The 21,818-nt window shown below is 37.6% G+C and overlaps 3 protein-coding genes across 4 annotated transcripts; 1 reads left to right on the plus strand and 2 right to left on the minus strand.

The window, feature by feature from the left end:
* Positions 1-2,709: 2,709 nt before the first annotated feature.
* Positions 2,710-6,113, minus strand: LOC136267779 (putative methyltransferase C9orf114). 2 transcript variants are annotated; one of them, XM_066062954.1, is made up of 14 exons: positions 5,858-6,112; positions 5,747-5,798; positions 5,600-5,683; positions 5,466-5,554; positions 5,350-5,414; positions 5,232-5,303; positions 5,128-5,177; positions 4,943-5,073; positions 4,813-4,885; positions 4,633-4,760; positions 3,224-3,300; positions 3,030-3,177; positions 2,924-2,975; positions 2,710-2,868 (listed from the first exon to the last, which is right to left on the minus strand). In XM_066062954.1, the coding sequence occupies exons 1-14, from the start codon at positions 5,879-5,881 to the stop codon at positions 2,855-2,857; spliced, it is 1,059 nt and encodes a 352-aa protein (XP_065919026.1). In that variant the 5' UTR covers positions 5,882-6,112; the 3' UTR covers positions 2,710-2,854. The 2 variants fall into 2 exon arrangements, with proteins under 2 accessions (XP_065919026.1, XP_065919025.1); XM_066062953.1 differs by having other exon boundaries at positions 5,600-5,798; positions 5,858-6,113.
* LOC136267781 (transcription initiation factor IIB-like) lies at positions 5,756-7,988 on the plus strand. Its single transcript, XM_066062956.1, has 9 exons — positions 5,756-6,235; positions 6,327-6,408; positions 6,467-6,583; positions 6,644-6,730; positions 6,894-7,023; positions 7,112-7,221; positions 7,283-7,377; positions 7,479-7,555; positions 7,615-7,988. The coding sequence occupies exons 1-9, from the start codon at positions 6,114-6,116 to the stop codon at positions 7,746-7,748; spliced, it is 954 nt and encodes a 317-aa protein (XP_065919028.1). The 5' UTR covers positions 5,756-6,113; the 3' UTR covers positions 7,749-7,988.
* Positions 7,891-21,755, minus strand: LOC136267778 (ER degradation-enhancing alpha-mannosidase-like protein 3). The gene is made up of 19 exons (XM_066062951.1): positions 21,603-21,755; positions 21,500-21,545; positions 21,290-21,430; positions 20,714-20,826; positions 20,508-20,664; positions 15,595-15,720; positions 15,155-15,260; positions 14,859-14,956; positions 14,553-14,675; positions 14,410-14,493; positions 14,038-14,121; positions 13,849-13,973; positions 12,560-13,097; positions 12,014-12,089; positions 10,910-11,019; positions 10,709-10,828; positions 10,076-10,121; positions 9,407-9,607; positions 7,891-8,106 (listed from the first exon to the last, which is right to left on the minus strand). The coding sequence occupies exons 1-19, from the start codon at positions 21,689-21,691 to the stop codon at positions 8,027-8,029; spliced, it is 2,463 nt and encodes an 820-aa protein (XP_065919023.1). The 5' UTR covers positions 21,692-21,755; the 3' UTR covers positions 7,891-8,026.
* Positions 21,756-21,818: the final 63 nt, after the last annotated feature.

Raw genomic sequence — 21,818 nt, forward strand, 5'->3', positions numbered from 1 at the left:
AACTACCACTTTAACACGTGACATGATTGTGTTGTTGGACAATGTGTAAATCATGTGTAAATCATGTGTAAATCATGTGTAAATCATGGTTACACTTGTATTAAGAGAAAATAACTGGTCGATAAGCTTCATTAATCCAAAGTGGGCTTCATTACTTTGTTGTGGCTAGCAGTGGATTATTAGTAACTTCCTTACTTGTAGTAATAAAATTTTGATTCGTTACAGTAACTTTGTTACTTAGGTAACATGTTACATTTGTAAGTAAAGTAACTTGAGTTATATTACCAGTTTTATAGCGTATTTCATTATATTACCATAAAAGTAATAATATTAAATAAATCATTACATAAGACCCACAAACACTGTTATCAGGTCACATGATAATACCTAATGCTTCATAACTATTCAGATACTGCTTAGATTACCCTTCTATGATCAGTGAAGCAGATTGGCAGCTAAGGCAAAGGAAAAATGTTCCCTATTAAATAAGTGTATATAGCTAGTCTTTGAATTACTATCTATGCTATAACACATCCAAAGGCCATCATTATCATATTGCTTGTTTCCTGTCACATAGTAGAACAAAAGCTGATGCGGGCGGGAGGTGATTATTAATTCTACTGTTGATTCTTGTTAGAGTAGGTGACTGCTCTATTAGAGTATTTCGATCTTGAAAGGTGCAGAGACTGTGTACCCATGCACCCTATTGAACAAGAGTGGAAGGATTTCAACCTTTAGTTCCCTTTTGTTTAAATACACAGCTAATACATTTATCTCAGCACTGTGCCTCCCTCTGTGATGAAATAGTGCATTCACGTGATCTATAATCAAACGATGGCAGATGCGGGTACTTGACAGACAACAAGGAATAAAATAATGATGGCCTAAAAATACAACTAACCTGGTCTACAAATTCCACGTCCACCGTATTGATTGCTCTGGTCGGTCCAGGTCAGTCTCTCTTTGTGTGGGTGCACGTGTGCACGGCAATGTGCACGTGACTCTGAGCAAGATGTAAAGTGGCTGATATAGTACAGTAATGGATTGTTGTAAATCCTTCACCCTCAAGTTAGACAAAAATGATGTGAGAAGGCTCTCTAGTCCTATGAACTCGCAGTGTAGTTCACCCGTGGATAGTGCCAGCGAGGACGATGATTTGCCGCCAAACCCATTCTCTTCGCCTAACAAGAGCAACCTTAAACAACCAGGGGATACTCCTCCTAAAAACAACAATAGTCTAACTAATGTGGTACATTTCAGTCCTAGCGTTTCAATAAACATGGACACAGTGAAGAAGACGAAATTTGAGAGGAAACGAAAACACGATGACGTCAAGGACATTAGGAAAGATCTTGCCAGTAATGTGAAGCGTGTGTTACTTCATTCAAACGATCCACTGATACAAGAACACTTCAAGAAAGGAGGAATTATGGAGAGAAGGAAAGAAGTAGAGAGGGTTACAGCAATGCCTGCAGCTACAGTTTCAGAACAATCTACTGAAGACAAGTCTGAGCTCTTCAATAATCCTCCAGGGCTGTCTGTTTTTGTAATGCCTCTTAAGTTTGTGTCACAGTTGGAAGCTCCACACATCACAAACACAGACAGTGCCTTTGAAATTGATTTGCTAAGTGCACCGGAGAGTATCCTACGAGAAATGGTGATGTCTAACACATTTCTCTCTGTGTTTTACAATAAACCTGTACCGGTTACAATTGTAAGATGGTTGTTAACTATCCTATTGATGAGCAGTGATGAGCTACTAAGTCAAGCAGCTTTCTCGGTTCTCACCTGCTTAGTGCATCAGTCACACACTTATTCGTTTCCAGCTGAACCTTTTGATCTCTCCTACGATGATGTAGTGAAGGTTTTGGAACAGTATGGTGCAGTTAGAAGCAGTGACGGAGAAGACGTTGAATCAAATCTTGTAAGTGACACTGACTACATACTTTCACCAGAGTGCAAAGAACTACTGCTAAACAATTTGAATAATTTTCTGAAATACATAATAAGCTTGTTGACAGCCTATCCTAGGATTTTGCTCTCTCATAATCTGGACAAGATGATAATGCTTTTATTGAAGGTGTCCCTCGATCGTCATATTATTGACAGTCTTCTAAGTGTGACTATAATGCAATGTATTGGAGTTTTGTTATCATGTTACAGTAATCAAGAATGGTGTCCGACCAAGGTCGATCAGTTGAGTCAGTTGTGTTTGAAAATCACTGATGATTATTGTAATCAGTGTAGAATTGTTGGCACTATTGGTGGCTTAACACCTCGCTGCAGACAATTGCAAAAGCAGTTTGCTCGTACACTTCTCAAGCTCAAGACAGCAGTGGCAGTATCTGAAACTAGCAGTGATTTAGATTTTATGGTTGCTTTCGTTGAAGCACTGTATAAGCAAGAAGAGGATTATGATTTAGATCTTGTCTACTGCTTATTGGATGTTCTCTCAATGTACGTAAGCCCACTGGAATTGTGCAAAGAGAACGACAATGATCTTGCTAAATTAGTTGATTGTTTGTCTCAACTGTCGAGCAGAATCCATGACAACCCTAACGAACCCATAACAGGCTTTGTAAAGGACTCCATATTGAGGTTACGAAATGTCTTACAGTGTATGCCCGGCCGACAGCTCAAGCAACTGGATATGTTCACGTTTGCTAAAACTGAAACATAAAAATTCTTTTTTTTTATCATGACAATGTATTCATTGATTATGACAATGTATTCATTGATTTTTAATTGACCAGTTTTTTTATGAAAAAAATACAGTCAACATTTCCTGTCAGATTGTGTGTATTTGAAATTTTCAAATGCCACAGCAGTGTAGTGTCACATTCATGAACTACCTCTACTTCCTGAAACCTACACGATGGTTACATAAGGTAAGTATCTATATATAACTTCTTATGATAGAAACCTGATTTCTCTATTAATGGCTTGAGAGTACTTAGCGTTATCAAGATGGCTTCCTGAAACATAGCTTGATAGACTAAAACAAGATATATATATAGTAGTATACTAACTTCAGTTCTGATGGTTCGGCTTCCCTGGTTTGGGCATGTGTTCCAGTAAAATTGGAACAAAAGGCTAACGTCATCTACAGTAAGGTTTTCATCAGATTCAAGGCTTGCTTCCAACCCTTGCAGTCCCCCAAACACCAACAATAAGTGCCTAAACAGTTGATATACCAATAGTACAAAAGGCAATTGATTCATACTTGAATTCAGGTAGTTCACTCTGTGCACTGATATCATCTCCTTTATCTGAAGTACCAATAGTCAAGTCATATCCATCCTACATGTACATGCATACAGGAAATAACTTAATTCTCACAGTGAAATATCTCTTAGTACATTATGGAACCTTGTTGTAAGGAAAAAAGACTTATACTCTTTGCATAGCGTATAAAAGTTGTGTCTTATAGATTACTTTTATACTTGATCCAGTAATTTAAAAAAAAAAAATCTGTCAATTTCTTTTCAAATCCTCTTTGTTTTTTGAGTGGGTGGAATCAGTTTTGCACACAAAAAAAGCCATCCACATACTGGTCTCTTTCAGATGAAGTTATCACCATTAGAGATGAATAGTTTTTCCTTCACAATTTTAAAGCAGGAAACTCTCTGTATTTGGCATATATTTACATCCCAGCCCAAATAATCCATAGTAATTCTGAAAGGATCTTACTTTCCCAACTATTTCAGTACTACCTACCTAAGGATATTTTGTGACAGAATTATAGAACCAAACACGTTATGGTGGAGTATTGACCGGATTTGCAAATGGAATCTTCCACAATGATGATTCATAACTATAGCTACTACACAGTTTAAATGGTGGAAAAATTCTTATGTTTGCATGTGACTGTGATACAAACATATGGTCTATCAAGTTTGATGTTGACCCACACATATTTTAGATTTATTGATTTGGTTAATATATTCCCAAAGGTCTACATTCCATTGTAACAAGTTAAAGGTTAATTCCACTATGCTGCACTTGTAAACTCATAATTGTAGTATTCAGTAACTATTATATTACGAGATAGTGTGGTTACCAGGGGGATCATGTACCACCATCAAACTAGGAGTGTACAGAATCAGTAGAAGTGCTTGAAACTTATTCTACTAAAATTGTGTTGCCAGACAACAAAAGCTTAGCAATTAAATCAGGGAGAATCCCATTACATTTTATTACAATCAAACTACTCTCACCAAAAGTTTGTCGGTTATGGTATTTTGTATTTCATCGCACATTAGCGGGCAAACTAAATAATTAAATCAAAATTTATAAACAGAATAATTAGCATTCAACACACTTGATCCTAAAGTTTACTTTCAACATGTACTGCCTCAACTCTTACATATTTGGGTATTTAAATGGCATATTGAACAACACTACTATGATTTCAAATCCTATAGACACAATCAGTAAAAAGATTTGAAATTACACTGAAACCACTATAATCCAACACTCACTGGTATACCAAATGTTTAATAATGATGTATTATCAAGATGGGAAAGCCTTTTCGGAACAGCAAACAGTGTCAGATTAAAGAGATATTCAGGACTATTATATCAGGTCAGGTTAGACAGAGACATTTCACCACACCACTTGGCCCAGCCCACCTTGTACGAAGATTCAGTAAAGACAGCTCCAAATGTATTAGCAAGCCTTACAGTATAACCCCAGTAAATCCCTGCATCTGTTCTGGGGGCATTAGGTGATACCACTTTACCAGTAAGGTACTTAGGGTCTACATATAAATATAATATTATAATAAAATGTACCTGATAAATATTTCTTACTTGTTTTGGTGTTTGGAACTAGCTGAATGGTGACCCTGACATTTGGTTTGATGCATTTATCTATTTGGACTTCCTGTGGTAAAAAAAGTTTATTTAATGGTTAATTAAATTTAATGTAACCTATCTTGACCTTTTTCAAACCAGCATTTACAAACGACCCACATCCACTCTTGACTGGACGATCTAGAACAATACCTTCACGATATTCCGACACTTCATCTTGCCGAAGATGATGGGGTGCATCCAGAGGATTAAGCAAACCTAGAATTAAGAAAACCATAATTTTCTGAAATGTGAAATGCATGTATGCTCAACCTGCGTACTGAAGGTCCGAATGCTTGGGAAATATTTGCTTCCTGAGATACCTAAAACACAAGTCTGAATAAACATGGTTTAGAAAAAGGATGGGCTATTCTTACTGTGGTGTTTCCAGATATTGCAATATCCTGGCAAGAAACAAGTTACAGTTGGTAGAATTGGAGACACCTTGACTGATATGGGATAAATGCAACATTTAGCCCTGGAGACATTAATTACCTTTGTATTGATTCGTTAAACACAATTATTTCATCAACATTAAATACTGCAGCTGCCCTAGCTATCTAGCAAGATTGGCCATGACAGCAAATACACTAAGGGTCAAATATGCTTACTTGGCCAGCTAAATATGTCTTCAATTCAGCTGATTGCGCGTTGTCTATGATAGAGCCAGGGAGTGCGATGCTGACAGTGTATGTGCGACCTGACCGGAAGTCACATGGCTACTCTATGCTAGTAAACAACTTACCTTTCCGGATTGAGCTAGAATCTTCTTTATGGCTCAGTTCATCTTCGTTTTCTTCATTGTTTACTGGAGAAGGAGATACTCTTTCTAATAAATTTATAAATTTCGAGTTAAGACTTGCATATTGGATAATTCGCTTCTTGTTTTTACTTTTCTTAGGCTTAGAGAACCTGGCCTTTTTAGTTGCCCCTTGTGAAGATGTCTGCGTAGAAACGAGTATAAGCAATGCCTGCTTGTTTGTTTGTCAACAGCGTAACTGACCTTCAACGTTCTTTTGGAACTCATGGACACGTATCACCTCACGTGTCGGAACTAATCAAAAATTAGTTCTTAATTGCCAATTATGGTTTCGGTATAGTAAAATAGAACTATCACTTGGGTAGCTGATAATAACCAACCCAAAAATAGCAGTGACGCAAAGCGTCAAGTATAAAAGGAATGAAAGCAGGCACAAAACTTAGACATTTTTCATTCTAACACTAAACTGAACACCACAATTGTAAACTTTTCAACGAAAATGGCAGACGCCAAGTGGGGAGCGACTTTAACGTGTCCCAGACACCCCAACGCTGACTTGATAGAGGATTATCATGCCGGTGATATGATTTGTCCTGAGTGTGGATTAGTTGTAGGAGACAGGTACGGTTTTCTTTTTACACCACAAAATTTCCAACCCTGTTAAAACTTGCATTAAGTGTTGTGTGATATTTGTATCGTGCTGTCCTTGCAGAGTCGTGGATGTTGGATCGGAATGGAGAACTTTTAGCAACGAGAAATCTACTGTTGACAGATCTCGTGTTGGGGCTTCAGAGGTATGATACTAACCAAATAGTCTCAGTACTAATTTACAGAGACTGTTATTTTGTGTAGAATCCTCTACTAGAAAGCAACGAGTTGTCTGGCACATACATTGCTAATGTACAACCTGGCAAAGGCCCTGTAGGGATTTCAGATAATGGCGGATTCAGCAAATGGCAGAAAGCAGGGGTAAGTAGTTGATTGTAATATAAACCAACCAGGTATAATTCCCCACTTGTTTTGGTGCAGATTTCACCTGGAGACCGAGGCCTACTGGTCGCGTTTCGTGTAATATCTGACATGGCTGATAAACTTAACCTCCCTAGTAGTATTGTGGTAAGTTTTATGTGCTTTGTTCAAGGCTATCCATGTAATTCTATTGTGCAAGTGTTATTACAAAGCTAACAAAGAAAGCTGATATTGCTAAACACTAATTGTATTGATGTAAACACATTAATTGTTTCTAAGCTAGTCAAAATTAATTATTTTTTTCTTGTAGGATCGTTGTAATGTATTATTTAAACAAGTTCATGAAGAGAAGCAAGTGAAAGGTCGAAGCAATGATGCCGTTGCAGCTGCCTGTCTGTACATCGCCTGTCGGCAAGAAGGTGTACCACGTTCTTTTAAAGGTGAGCAAACACGTTTTATATACACCATTAATCACACTTCTGTTACAAGAAATGAGCTGTTTTTAATTGGACTGTATATCCTGTTTAGAAATCTGTGCGGTATCTCGCCATTCTAAGAAAGAAATTGGACGTTGTTTCAAGTTGATTTTGAAATCAGTGGGAGCTCAAGTAGAAACAGTCACAACCGGTGATTTCATGGTAAGTATAACAATTATTATTGTTCTTTGTTTGCTTAATGTGGCAATCTCTAATATTGTAGTCAAGATTTTGTTCCAACTTGGGTCTTGGGCCACAGATTCAAAAAGCTGCTTCACATATTGCTCAGAAAGCAACTGAATTGGATTTAGCTCCAGGGTAAGTCAAAGTAAATCTTATAAAAACAACATTCCGTAACTATAATGAATTTGGGAAACAATGATCTAAGTTATTATCTCATGTCTTTGTTTTGTAAACAGGAGGGTGTATCTATCTGTTGCTGCAGCTGCAATATACATGGCATCACAGGCGTCGGACCAGAAAAAGACTCAGAAAGGTAAAGCAACACGTTACATTTTAGTAAACAAACTATTTTAATCAATTTTTAATGTTCAGAGGTTGGAGATGTTGTGGGCGTAGCTGATAGTACGATACGACAATCTTACCGTCTCATGTACCCAGACAGAGCTAAACTGTTTCCCAAAGACTTCAAATTTGTTGTACCAATTGACGAACTCCCAAAACATTAACAGCAACTGTGAAAACGGCACACATCCCTGCGTACAACATATTACACTTAGCACTGCTATCCGTATCATGATGATTTTTAACTATCACTCTATTACGTTGATAAGATTATAAATTACTTAAGTTCTTTTTTCTGTATGTATGTAAGTAATATATTATAATCTTGTATAAATCATTTGTTGTAAATATATAATACAAAAATTAATTACATTTATTATGCTGAAAGAATAGAATCACATTGAGATGGATAAAATACATTTATAGACCTGTAATTAAGTCTTTAAGGTTTATGACAGACTTTAGGATCATTAGATTTAGAATTGGGCTCTGTAGGCTTCTCTTCGCTGGCCGACTCATCATCTGTAAAACAAATTTGCAATAGTAAACAAATATGATTTATAAATAGTAACATTATGTATGAAAATGAGATAGGAATTTGCAATAACAAACATTTCGAATTTAAAAATAGTGACACAGTCTTATGATTTAAAAGCCAAGGAAGACTGGGATTTCAATATCGATATCACCAATACATTACCTAATTAAAAATTGTGCAATGGGTCAAGTACCAGGTACAATACATACCTCACTACAACTGCATAGTCATTCAGCACACATGATATACATGGTAGCTGGTCACATGTCATTAGATCAATAACATTATGATGTCATAATGGATTACATCATTGTGTACAACCAACTGCTTGTCTTTGGTGTTATGTTATGTACAATTAAACAAGCAACATCTTTTCCTGGTTAGTTAGTGCTGTTGTCACAGCCTTGCCAATGCCTATACCACTTCATGTACAGCAGAACCATGGACGCTTTGGGACCATCCTGAGTGTGTGTCTTTATAAAAAATGGCTTGATTTCAGAATGTATATATAAGGGACAATGGACAGGTGTCTGTATTATCAAGGTGTCCTGATTTTGGGGGTCAAAATGTATGTGCACTAATACAAATGGGACAATGGACAAGTGTCATGTGTCCACAATACTAACTTCCACTGTACCAACAATATAATATTATTGTTATTATAGCCTTGACTGTGCCAAGTGTGGGTTGTGATTGTTGAATTTATCATGACATCACAAGATGTCTTGAAAAACATGCTTCTTTACAGGTGGTCCATAATTATTAATACACCCTGTATACAGTTTCTTCTGTGAAATGACCACTAATATTAGAAGGGTATTCAGCCATCATAAACACATGTTGAAACTTGAATCGCTAATATCAAAGCAAAGCCTTACACAGACCTTGTACCACCCCAATACACAAAGAAGTTATTGATGAGTTCAAAGCCACTCAAGTTTGTGTTTACAAGCTGGTCCAACATTCCAGGGAGTTGTAATGAGTTGGTTGAATGCACAGAATTAGTTGATAAATGGACTGAATGTTCTCTAAACATCACTGGCCCCTTACAATATGATATTGACAGTAACAATTGGAGGTATAGCTTGCAGTGAAACCTGTTCCCTGCTTACTAAAGGTCACCTGTCTACAGTGGCCAGTTTGAAAATTCCCAAAATATTATGTGTATACACAGCAACCAGCCATCTGCTTGAAACAGAAAATACTTGTGGTTTACTTTCACTTTCACAATGAATTTACTTGTGCATATTTTGGCATTGTGTGCAGTGTTAGCAGGGAACATACCTTCGGATGACCAAGTTGCTTCAGGTTCCTGTAGTCTTACAATAATTGAAGTAGCTGAAGCATCATCCTCCTTGTTCAAGAGCTCACTTAACAATTTGCCGTTGGCATGAGTTAAGAAGACAGAGGGAATTTTTACATCGTCTGTACCATCACCGCTCATCGACAGTGGAATAGAATAATTATTAGGGGATTCTTTGTTATCTGTGGATTAGGACAAGCAAATATGATATGCTAATAAGATCAACTAAAAAGATACTTTTTTCACAACTGTACATACAACAATAAGAGTGGATGTAGGTTAAGACAATAATTCACATAATCAAGGTTATCATTAAAACCTTAGCCATGTGGCTGTAGTACATGATTTGAACAACCACCCATATATGGTAAAAAGTCAGTGCATGCAAATTAGAACCTTGTTAGTGCATTTGGTGTTTACAAATTGTCAGAATGAACAGAAAAGCACACTAGAGAGAACAAGATATGGTATGAAGTCAGGCAGGAGGTTAAAAAATAAATAAATTTACGTAAACAGATGTAATACTAGTATAACTTTCTGAGAATAAAATTACAATTTACACAGGAAGGATGTAACATTGACTTAACATGCAGAAACCTTGATGGACAACAAATGTATTCAATATTAACACAAGTGAAGCATAAACTCACCATAAATAATGGCAGCAATTGCACCGGCCTCTTCAGCTTTGCGTACCTGAAAAGTGTACATATATTTGTGTACTTGCATGACTTTAAAGAGAATGTGGAAGTGGTACACAGTTATTAAATTGTGGTGGATAACTACTATGAAAATAAAGATACACCCTACTGAGAACTAAGCCAGGAAATATTTATACAGTGATAACTTCCTTTTGGCATACTCTCTCAACACAGGAAAGTAAAGTATCAATTAATCACAATGTAATTCTAGAAAGAACGAAGAAGCCTAAATATGTTAAACTCCTAATAGTGGATGGTACATATGTAGAACTCCATAAAATATTGGAGAGGTATGTGTGTAGGATGTTAAGGAGCCACCTGGGACTCACAAATTGTAATACTGACTGTTATTGAGATATTATATTGTAAGGTGCATATAGTCACAGTCTAGACTTAAAAGAGCATTTCAACAAGAGATTTTGCTGTACAGTAAAAATTATTAAAAAGGAGACCTTAAATGCGGACAATCAGGGCACTCCAATTTGTGTTGGTATACACACATTTAAAGCACTAATGTTAAGACAATAAGTGATGGCTCGGGATTCCATGTACATTAACAATCCATATCGTTGTGCACCATACCTTCTCAACAAACATACAACCTCCTCTAGTCAAGAGGGCAATGTTGCCAGCCACTGCTTCGTGATTATCGAAACTGGAACAGCCATCCAATGGCAACCCTGTTACCAGGATACCTGAAACCTGTCCAAGAAACACAACTAAACATATATCAGCATTGATTTTTCTGTCAAAAAATCAAGAACACTTAATTTATAAACTCACAAAGTTGTTGATGCCAAAGTTTGGTCCAAACTGAGCAGGCCCAGCTACAAATGTATGATTATATCCAGCTGGTGATAGGATCACTACCTCCTTCATTGAGCGACCAGTACCTAAAATATGAAATAGTTCTAACAGGAGTACTGTCAAGAGCAGACTACTATAGTCTGGCCACTTTAGAGCTACCTTTCAAAGTTCACAAATGGGAGTGTTATATGGGTGTGACAAAGTTGGAGTTTGTAAACATTTGCATAAGTCTTTTTGTTTTGCAGCTTCGGGATTGTGATAACAAAGTGGAACCCACATAACATGCATGGTTTTGATTTTCCACTGCAAAGTGATACCTTTGGGACCTTAGCAAAATATCTGGATTGTACCTGGTGTCCACATTTTTAAGACTCCACAATAACAGGTTCTACTCTAGTACACTAGCACGTAGCTATGTACAAGAATATATGTCCTTATATGGGTATCAGTGGTTCCACTGTAATAGACTAGTGCAGCTTCCATGCATGTTTGATGATGTACATCTGCTCCTTGTATGCATGTGAGGTGCAGTAACATGTCAGCAAAGAACATCATCAGCTGATCATGCCCCAATATCATGTATGTCACATGTTAGTATAGCAACTGCCATGTACCAAGCATGTAAACAGTGATCCTGGCTAACAGATGTATATATCATTCCATCCCCCAGCCCTATAGTCTGAAAGCCTGTACAGAACATGAACCTTAAACATCATTTTAAGTCTGGGTTGATATGAGCATAACATAAATAAACAAACTATACAATTTGTTACTTTTAGACAATATAATACACCGGCCTAGAAGATCCCCTTGTGTGAACCTTAAACATCATTTTAAGTCTGGGTTGATATGAGCATAATGTAAATAAACAAACTATACAATTTGTTACTTCTAGGCTATATAATACACCAGCCTAGAAGATCCCCTTGTGTGTCATTGACATACAAAGAAACCCTTCAATTGTCCATAAGTGACTACAGCAGATATGAATTTCAGCTTCTACAACACTATACACATGTTAATGAAACAGAACATGAAAGTGTGGGACAGCTGTTTGGTACAGTACAAGAAATAGTGTACCTTGAGAGGATGCTGTCATCTTCATGATTTCCTGCATCAACAAGATACCCTCGTGAGCAGCTTCATTGTTAATGGCCTATGGGAAGATGTGTGACCCATAATTAACAACTCTTGTGTAAATTATACTGTAAAGTAACACAGATACGTCATTGAAATTCACTTGAGCCTTCCCATATAAGGGTGACAACGCACAGCATTTGGTGTCGGAAGAACCCACTGTTACAAGGCAAAATTTTTTGGGTATTTTTAAAGTGATAGTTTTTGTTGTGATTGCTGCCCACTAAGATGTTTGAATGAAGAAAACTTAGTGACCAGGGTAAACCCAGAATTGTTTATGCTCAATATGCTAATATTACCAGGTTAATGCCAGCCAGAGCAAATTAACAAAATCTATTATGAAGACACATGTTTGCCTATTTGACCTGTTTCACTATACAAGTGCTTAAAGTGAAACAAAATGCAAGCAAGAGTGTTGGTACATATGTGCACGCACGTACGGCACGGCACGGCACAGCACACACATACCACACAAACATGTTAACTTACAACTTTTGAAGACTGTAGCAGTTGTATTTGACCCCCTGCCATACTCTTCACAGTAATTCCCATCTCTGTCAACTCCTTCACATGTTGATCATTAGTAAAGTCAAGTGTAGACACAGTCAATGATCGCTTCCAGTTTGATGACTCTTTCCTTTGCTCACTCCCTGACAGCATCAACCCAAACCTCAGTGAACCACACTGCTGTAGAAGAAGTCGCTGATAATAGTCATACGTCCACCTATCTGTCTCCACTCTACTACACACAGATGGGATCATAATCTCATCAAACATTGCCATAGCATCTTCTTCATTACTGGTAGTGATATCCTCAATATCTTCAGTGTTACATGTGTTGTCATCGGCAGCAGATGGTTCATCATTGTTATAGCTGTTGTTTGTGGATATGGTGGATAAGTTTAGTGGAATAAGATGAGCCTCTGTGGTGAATATGAAGTCGTCTATTGGTAGTAAGATGTCTTCCTCTTCTGCAAACATCAGGTAGAGGTATTTGAAGGTCTCTGCTAGCACAAATGAGTCCATCCTGCAAGAGATATGTAATTTGTACTGATGTGTGTGATGTGCACATGTATACATGTTCATGCTTATTGTAGTGGCTAATGGCGGCATGTGTGGAGACCAGGCAGGGTCAGGGTTCCCTCATGTTGGCCTTGCAAGCCAACAACAGAGCTTACATTATGCATAAACGCCATGCTCTAGATCAACACTGTTGTCCACTATGACCTGTAAGGGATCAAGATTAGTCTTCAGACAAGTGTGTTTGTAGGCAGGATTCCCCAGCCTAGCTTTACAACCCTGCTATAGTCTATTGAGAGGTAACTTCCCAGTTATAGCCTGTATACCAACATGTGTACACAAGTGGTGCACTTGTACTAACATTGAAATATGAATCTTGTTCTTGCATGCTAACTGAAACTGGTAGTACTCTGAATTTCATTGTCTTTATAATCCCCCCATGATGTAAGCAAATGACAAATGTTTTTATACTCATATATTGTTTGTCTACATAGTTGTCTTTTGTCTGCATAATCAGCTACATATGTGTATGTAGTATGTGAAAATCAACCCTACGTGCAATCTTTGTTTAATCCAATCAGACACAATAGCAAGCAAAGAGAGTTATTTTCCCCAACCCCCCACAGACCTGTCTCCATGCACATGATATTTACCTCTAAAAGAGTAAAACTATTAGTAAAAATTCGTCAAAAATTCTTGGTCCAAAAGTGACGATTACTGGAGGCCTCATGGTGTCACAATTACTACACATTACATACCTGTCTTCATGAACACCAGTTCTTACATCCTTGACAGCTGCATACCCACAGGGTACTCGAGCATGTTGCTCCAGGCTATCAATAACACTCTTACCAACATCAAGATAATAAGGATCACCAGTAGCCTGTGGAGGTCATTAAAAGAGGAATTAATTTAACACTCACGCACACACGCACACACATACTAACCTTATAAAGAAAGTAGGTGCTCTCAATAAACTCTGGACGCAGCAAGTGGTGGGCCCAGTGCACATTAAAATCTGTAGTGAATGCCTGTACAAAATAATGAGAATACATCACACTACAAACAGAATCACTAATAAACTTTTAAAAGAAAGACAACATTTAAACAGTTTGTGTCAGTAGGAATAATTGAGTGATCTGATCTAAACTCAGAGTACATACCTCAATTGGTTTTGTGAGTCACATACTGTATATTAAGTACAGGAAATAGATTTCAACAAGCCATGGACAAAATACAGTAGTAACATAAGGACAGTATAATGCCAATGTACTTGTTACGCCACACAAATCACATTTAAACACTTAATGATCTCTCACCTCTGGGATAAACTTGTGTCGGTTAGTGACATAGTACAACATCTCATGTGTGTCTATGGCAGGGTCAACATCACCCCATAACACCTGAGTGGGGGGAATACATGACACATGTATAGCGATACATGCCTTCAGGGCATACATACCTGTAGTCCTGGCCAAAATGCCAGTAGGGAGTCCATAAAAGATTTGGTGGTTCGTTGTGTGTTCATGTTGACATCGACAAGCATAGGTCCGAAACTGACAAACCTCTTCACAGCATCATAATGCTATATGTAGTTGATGATGGAGTTACAATGTACATGTATCTACTTACACAAGTACTCACTCACTTATTTGCATGCACCCCCAAATACACACACATACAACACACAACACACACACACACCCATGCACATATATACACACTACACACACAGCCACTTTGTTGTGACCATACACGCACCACTTACCTTACTAAATCTCTGCAAGTATATCTGGTCTCCTAGTAATACATAAGCCTTCAGACAATACTCATAGTAAGAGTCTATTCCAGCACCAACTCCACTATCTGCAATGTGCAAACCAAAACCCACAATGCAATACTGCCATTGACGCAGTGTATGAATGTACCCTTCCAATAAAATTTCCCTGAAAAGGTCAAGTCCCTTTCTTCATTAAAATACCCATACCAGAACACCCCATTTTTAATAGCAAGCAGTATATTATACCAAAACTTAACAGGTCTAAGAGAGAGCTACTGTCTCACCTTTTCTATGCCATTGTCCATTGTGAATGTTAATGGTAGTACCAACAAGATCATGTTTCTTCTCTCTGTACTGCCAGATTGCCTCCATTGCATTCCTAGCCTTGGCCTAATGGAGAAGAAAGGCAGAAGAAATGACACACAGCTCAATAACACATACTATAAAGAGGGGAAGTTTAGGAGTAGAAATTGGCTATATGTATATAACACATATCCACTTGTCTAGAAGTAACAGTACCTCAAAGACAGAGAGAGAAAAAGATGTTTTATTCTACTAAACTACTTTAATTCCATATTGTTTTCCTCCACAACATTTTCTATGTGACAAATTATCAAGAAAATAACAGCAAGCATGCTTATTGTCCAAAGGATTCAAAGCAGTCCTTATTGCAGATCCACTGAACATATGTTACTAGTTGGCTACAGTGTATGTACAAATATACCTCATAGGTACTGTTCCCAGTTAGTCTGCTGAGTGCAGCAAATTCTAGTATTAGGGTCCCAGCACATGCTGTACATGTGAAGTCCAGTGCCCTAGATGGTCCATCCAATCCATGACGTAAATTAATCTGCAACAATAACACAAACACACTAACCACACAATACTCATGTATACACACTGTCCTTATGCACAAAGTACACTCATAACAAGACTTGTCTTGTATTTGCAGCAGTTAGTATAGTTAATGTACAGCAGCAGCATATGTACAGGAGCTTACAAACGCCGAATAAGTTTCTGATACGGACAATGAAACACTCTAATAGAACAGTCGCCATTGGATGTGTACAGTACATTTTCAATAGATCATTCATTGACAACCAAACAAAGAAATGACCCTTTGAGGGACTTCAAAACTGGTTGGTTTACACAAATGCTCTTGCTATGCAATGACCTTGCGCAGATAACAAATACTATTTTGCCATTCATGGAAATCCAAATCTTATTGTAGTTGTTATATCAGTGATCAACAGGTTAGCAACAAAGAGATAATATTTGGTATAAAGTTGTTTTGCTCTTCCATATACAGATCAACAACAACAACACTAACGTTAGTATCAATATGAGGTATCAATACGAGTAGTAGTAGCATTTTTAGGTAGGTAGCAAATAGCAGTACATCAAAGAGTACATCTTCAGAAGTGACTAAGCAATCACCGTAAAGTTCCATTAGACTGCTGGTTGATGAGAAATGGTTTTTCTAACGAGTGACTTCAACTGTAACTTGTATATGAACGTCATTAAACCATGGAAAAGCAACATTGTATAGACTGTCTAAATGTGTTCTACTAGAAAGTTGAAATGATCCTCAGGCATGTAAATGGACAAGGTTGACACTATTCCTCAATACTGATAATGTCTCAACATTATTTCATGCAATGCAGAATTAGTTCTGATGTATATCCCATATACAAATAGTGACAGACCGGCAGGCCATGGAGGGCTACAGCTTGGTCTGTGAGGGCTGCAGGTTGGCAGGTGGCTAACAACAACAATTAGTATCTATTTTACTTTGTGTAGCCAAATTATTGCATATATTTTTGTAGACAAATGTTTTATGTAGCTATAAATCTTGGCAGATTAGGACACCGTTGAAATGGTCCAATTATAAAGGGTAGTAATATTCCACCTCTACCATGAATTATGGTAGTTACTAATCATTGTATTCCCCCATTGGTTATATCACCTGCAAATGATCCAGATCTGAGTATCAGACAATCCAGGCGATGGTTGATTCAATGCGTGGCATTAGTATTCCTTAGTATGAACTTTCTTACTTTGTGTAACTAATTTATTTATTTTTGCATTTGTTTGACGTTTTAACTACAAATGCTCTCATATGTTTTGCAGATTCGGACATCTCAATCCACCAATCAATCTTCAATCTACATCAAATGATGAAATAACATCCAGACCTGACAACCAGGCAGAAAGACCACCAGATAACGCCCAGATCAGAGCATCAAGCAATATCCAGGTCATACTATCAGCTAACACCTAGGAGAGACGGTTACTTATCAACACCATCATGCAATACCACCAATATTATCAACACCAATACAAGGAGATTAAATTATTATCAACCACCACCACTGTACCAGGAACATCTTACCATCCACCACCATAGTAGGGTTTTACCACCCAGCATATTATCACCAGCCATTCCCTCCACAAGGGTATTACTTGAGTACTTAGCATGATTCACCTCAGCATTTTCCTTCATCATCTAAATACCATCAGCTTGATGAAAATGATGAACTGAAGTATATTTCACTTAAAAATGATCAAAGCCCAGAGTTCTTCAAGAGGTAATTTTTGTGTACAAAGATGTGATGGCAAGATCCAACGTGATTGAACAATATGACCCCAAGAAATTGAATTAGTGAGAGAATGGGCCTTTGGGTATAATTCAATCGACAAGAACAAAGTTAATGAAGAATTAAGTTGGAAAAGGTGCCACAATGCTATTGATGAAGAGTGCAGGTGTCTGAATAGATTTTAAAAAACTGGAGTGCATAGTGGTGAGCGTTACTTGGTAAAATACAACTACCTAGTGACCAGACGATTGACTCCAGTAGAACAAAAAAATAGTCCAAGTATGTCCAGATGACAGTTCTGGTGATACTTAAAGCAACAATACAAGACTCACATCAAAGAGCCACCATTCACGATCACATGATTTTCCCCCCATAGATATCATAAAATTTTGAAAACTGCCTTACTCCCTTTTAATCAGGAAAAAGATTGGGCAACAACCACAACATCATAGGAAAATGACCCTAAAAGTAGATTTTTTTTGCAAAGAACATCAACTGGCCTCTTGAAAGCCCAGACCTTGAAAATGTCCAGGGTATCAAAGAGTACAAACTTCAGAATTTGGATGATCTAAAGGGAATTAGCATATTTTGAAGAAAGATGACATCCCAAGTTTTTAGTGACTATATTTCACACATCCAAATAGTGGGGTTAATGAAGAGCTATAAGGATATTACAACTAGAGGTGTACCGATAATCGGATCGGCTACAATATCGGCCACCGATATGGCAATTTTAATTACAACCCATATATATTATTACGTGCATGATTTAAACATTCTAAAATCAAATGCTAGATGAGTATGACAAATGAACTGCACCAACAAAGGCAAGAGAACAACATATTGTTTGATTTATGTTTTGTGTGGTGTTTTTCTAGTTTCTATTTGTGGATGAGTTAATTAGGATAATGGCGAAATGACCAGCAACATCACTCCCTAGTAAGAATTCAAAAAAAGAGAGAAGATTATTTGTGCTGAACTAGCAACAGAAGATGCTATGGAGTGTTACTGGTGTGAAGGACACCAACACAGATCTTGTACTAAGATAAGCCCTGAGCAATATTGTTAATTATACCATGTTTTTTTTGTATGCAGTGTTTGCCAGCCGCTTTGGCAAACTACAATACCACTTCACACGTTGAACCATGACTAACATCAATGGAGGGTAAGCTCTCAAAATTACAGTTGCCTGAATAAGTCTCAACGACTACCACAAATCAGTGTCAACTTTTACTCGCTAAAGAGCTTGTACCTGCTGAAATTTCAGAATCCTCTTCAATGCCTGAACCACCAGAAAGCACTAGCAGGCCAATTAACAAAATATCAAACAAACCTGACCAGCGTTCAATCAGCTACAGTGCGCTGCTATACATTCTACATGCAAGTTTGACAAAATGGATGCAACATCACGGCCCCTCAACTCTGGCAATGCTACCAGCAATGTTTCTTCTATTTTGTCTACTTTTATCAATGAAGAAAAATAAAATAAAACTACATGGGACACACTCTGGATGAAATGGCAATCCAAACATGTATTTTAGTAGGAAGCTTTGGCTTAGGCTTTAATTTTCTTGGCTAGCCTAGTCGTCCAAATGCTAGTTTTCCACGCTTGTCTAAAGCCACTATACTTCTGTCACTAAATATAACATTTTCAAAACAATTATCATTCTTAATACATTTCCAGCATCACCCCAACCTTTTTAGCTTTCTGATTTGCTGACATCATTGTGGCTTTGTAGCAATCCATTCCAATTGGCTTGTTACACTGCTATATTGTAGAGATACTAACATCCTTCAACTCTGGCAACTTCTGGAATTGCTCAATGAATAGGGTCAACTTTGAGCATATTTCCCTAGCCATTCCCAAGATAAACATAACCAAGGACATGGCAAGGCTGGTATAACAATGATTGGTATCATTACCAATAGTACTAGTAGCATCTTTAGGTACAGCTATAGGCAGTACATCAAAGGGTACGTTATCATCAGAAGATCCATTCAGTGACTGGACAAGAAAAAAATGTTGATAACAAGATGGTTGATAATGATGAACTGACTGCATAGAAAAGCCGGTAGTCATTGATGTGAGAATAGGGTGCATCCCTCAAATCTCAGTTATCTAAACAATTCAGTTGTCTGAGCACCAAGTTTCAGTAAAGTATTTCATTGCAAGTGTGTAAATGTATGTTCTATTAGAGTAATTGAACTACAAAAACAACAGGCTTCAGTTGTCCAAACAAATTCAGTTACCTGAACATGTTTGTCTAACTTCAACTGTAGCAGTCATTACAGTTACATTTCCAATGCTTGGTTCAGTGATAATAACAGTAGCAAATAACATGCATCTTTAGTAAGCCACAGCTCAGTTGAATTTCAAGAGGACAACATAACTTAAAGTGAAAGTGATCAATAGAAGATAAATAAAAGGAGATCACTATTATGCCCTCCAATTGCAAGCTAAGTCTACGCTATCAGTTTTGGGTGGCATCGGCTATGCTGTAAATTCCCTACGAACTTTGCTATGCAATTTGGCCAACACTTATTATTCATTTGACATACTGTCTCACTATTTGTTGTCAACTGGGACACAAAGGACAGTCCATGATGCGTGTGTTGCATGTTGGCCTCAGATCAAAGGTATTACAAATAATGTGAGCTCTTGAGTGCTTCATTTGGCAAAAAAACGTCACCAGCTGGCAAAAAATCATTGTAATGAACAGATACACCTGTAAGCTGCCCCTTCAACTTCATATTTGTACATATTAGTACTACCAGCACTGACACCATTCATATTCAGAATTTACAACTGACCATTGACCACAAGTTGTGGTTTATGTTGTATGCATATTATAATATGGTAATACCATACTTCAGCAGGAACCTTATTACATTTTCTCACTATTCCAAGAGTACCACAACAATGCTTAGAATGCTATGGTCTAAGCATTAGAGTTTAATAGCCTTCAGAATGGTTTCAGATTCTTTGGGGTTACCACCAAAATACTTTACTGTCACTCCAGTTACTATTTAAATAAACTACCTTAGGATATGGCAGACCAGTGACAGTGTTAAATGCTGGTAGCAGCTTCATTCCAACTTGTTCTGACATTGATAATAATTCACCATTGTACCATGTCAGCCGATCAACTCCATGAGCTTTCAGCCATTCAGCAGCAAAGTGAGCCCCCAGGAGACCACTAAAACAGAACAACAGTAATGGCAGATTACGGATAAGTAAGGACCTACCCTAATACTCTGATGCTTGTTTCAAATACAGACACTAACAAATCAGCGTCTAGTTGTACATTGTGGATTACTCTTTGTATGGCAATATTGAATTCATCTATTTCACCAATTACCTAAAATAATTGTGGGTAAACACATTATTAGTTATTATGAGACAAACAAATTATACACCCCCCACAAACTTATACAGAAACTTTTTCAATATGTATCAATATTTCTCCTGATCCTCCATGGAGGCTACTCACTTAGCCAGGAGACACCAAGTAACCCATTAACAAGCTAGAGTATATTTAGGCCAGGTGAACAAACCTCCAGGACAACAGGCACCAACTGGCGCCTGAATGTTCCCACAAAAATGTTGTTGGCTTGTAAGACCAACTTGAGGGAGTGGGTGATCTCCACCACATGTTCAGGGACAGGGGGCCCACATTACCATGAAGTGTTCTAGACCAATGATGAGGAGGACATTAAAACACACACACACACACACACACACACACACACACACACACACACACACACACACACACACACACACACACACACACACACACACACACACACGCACACACTCACCGCTAAGGTGTCCAAAGTATCAATAAGGGTTAAGGAGAAACTACCTAAAGCATCATCCACATCTCCTCTACTTGGCTCCACACCCCTTACACGCCCTCTGCAACTTAATGGCATCAACTCATCAGCCGGATATGCGTGTTTCTAAGGTTTCAATTCAAAGCAAACAATGTGAAAAACCATAACTTCCTTTCTTTGTCACAGTTAACGTACCATGTATGAATTATAAGCATGATGGAACATTTCTTTAGATTTATCTCTAAACAACGAAGAAAAAAATAATGGTGAATTAAAGAAAGTGCAGTTTCTCACTTACCTGCACTTTTGTTTTTCACTAACACTCATTGTCCGTATCTCAACAATGGCGAATAATAGACACAATATAATTAAACCTCTTCTCTTCATCTTTATGATTTACTTTACCGTGCTATCCTTCGCCACATCCCACTCGGCATTATTTGGATAAATAATAAAATGCAGTAGCGCTAATAGTTTAATAAAACACGGATTTAGTATCCTATCGTATACGGCA

This window comes from Dysidea avara, chromosome 9 (assembly GCF_963678975.1).
Source record: "Dysidea avara chromosome 9, odDysAvar1.4, whole genome shotgun sequence".
NCBI lineage: Eukaryota > Metazoa > Porifera > Demospongiae > Dictyoceratida > Dysideidae > Dysidea > Dysidea avara.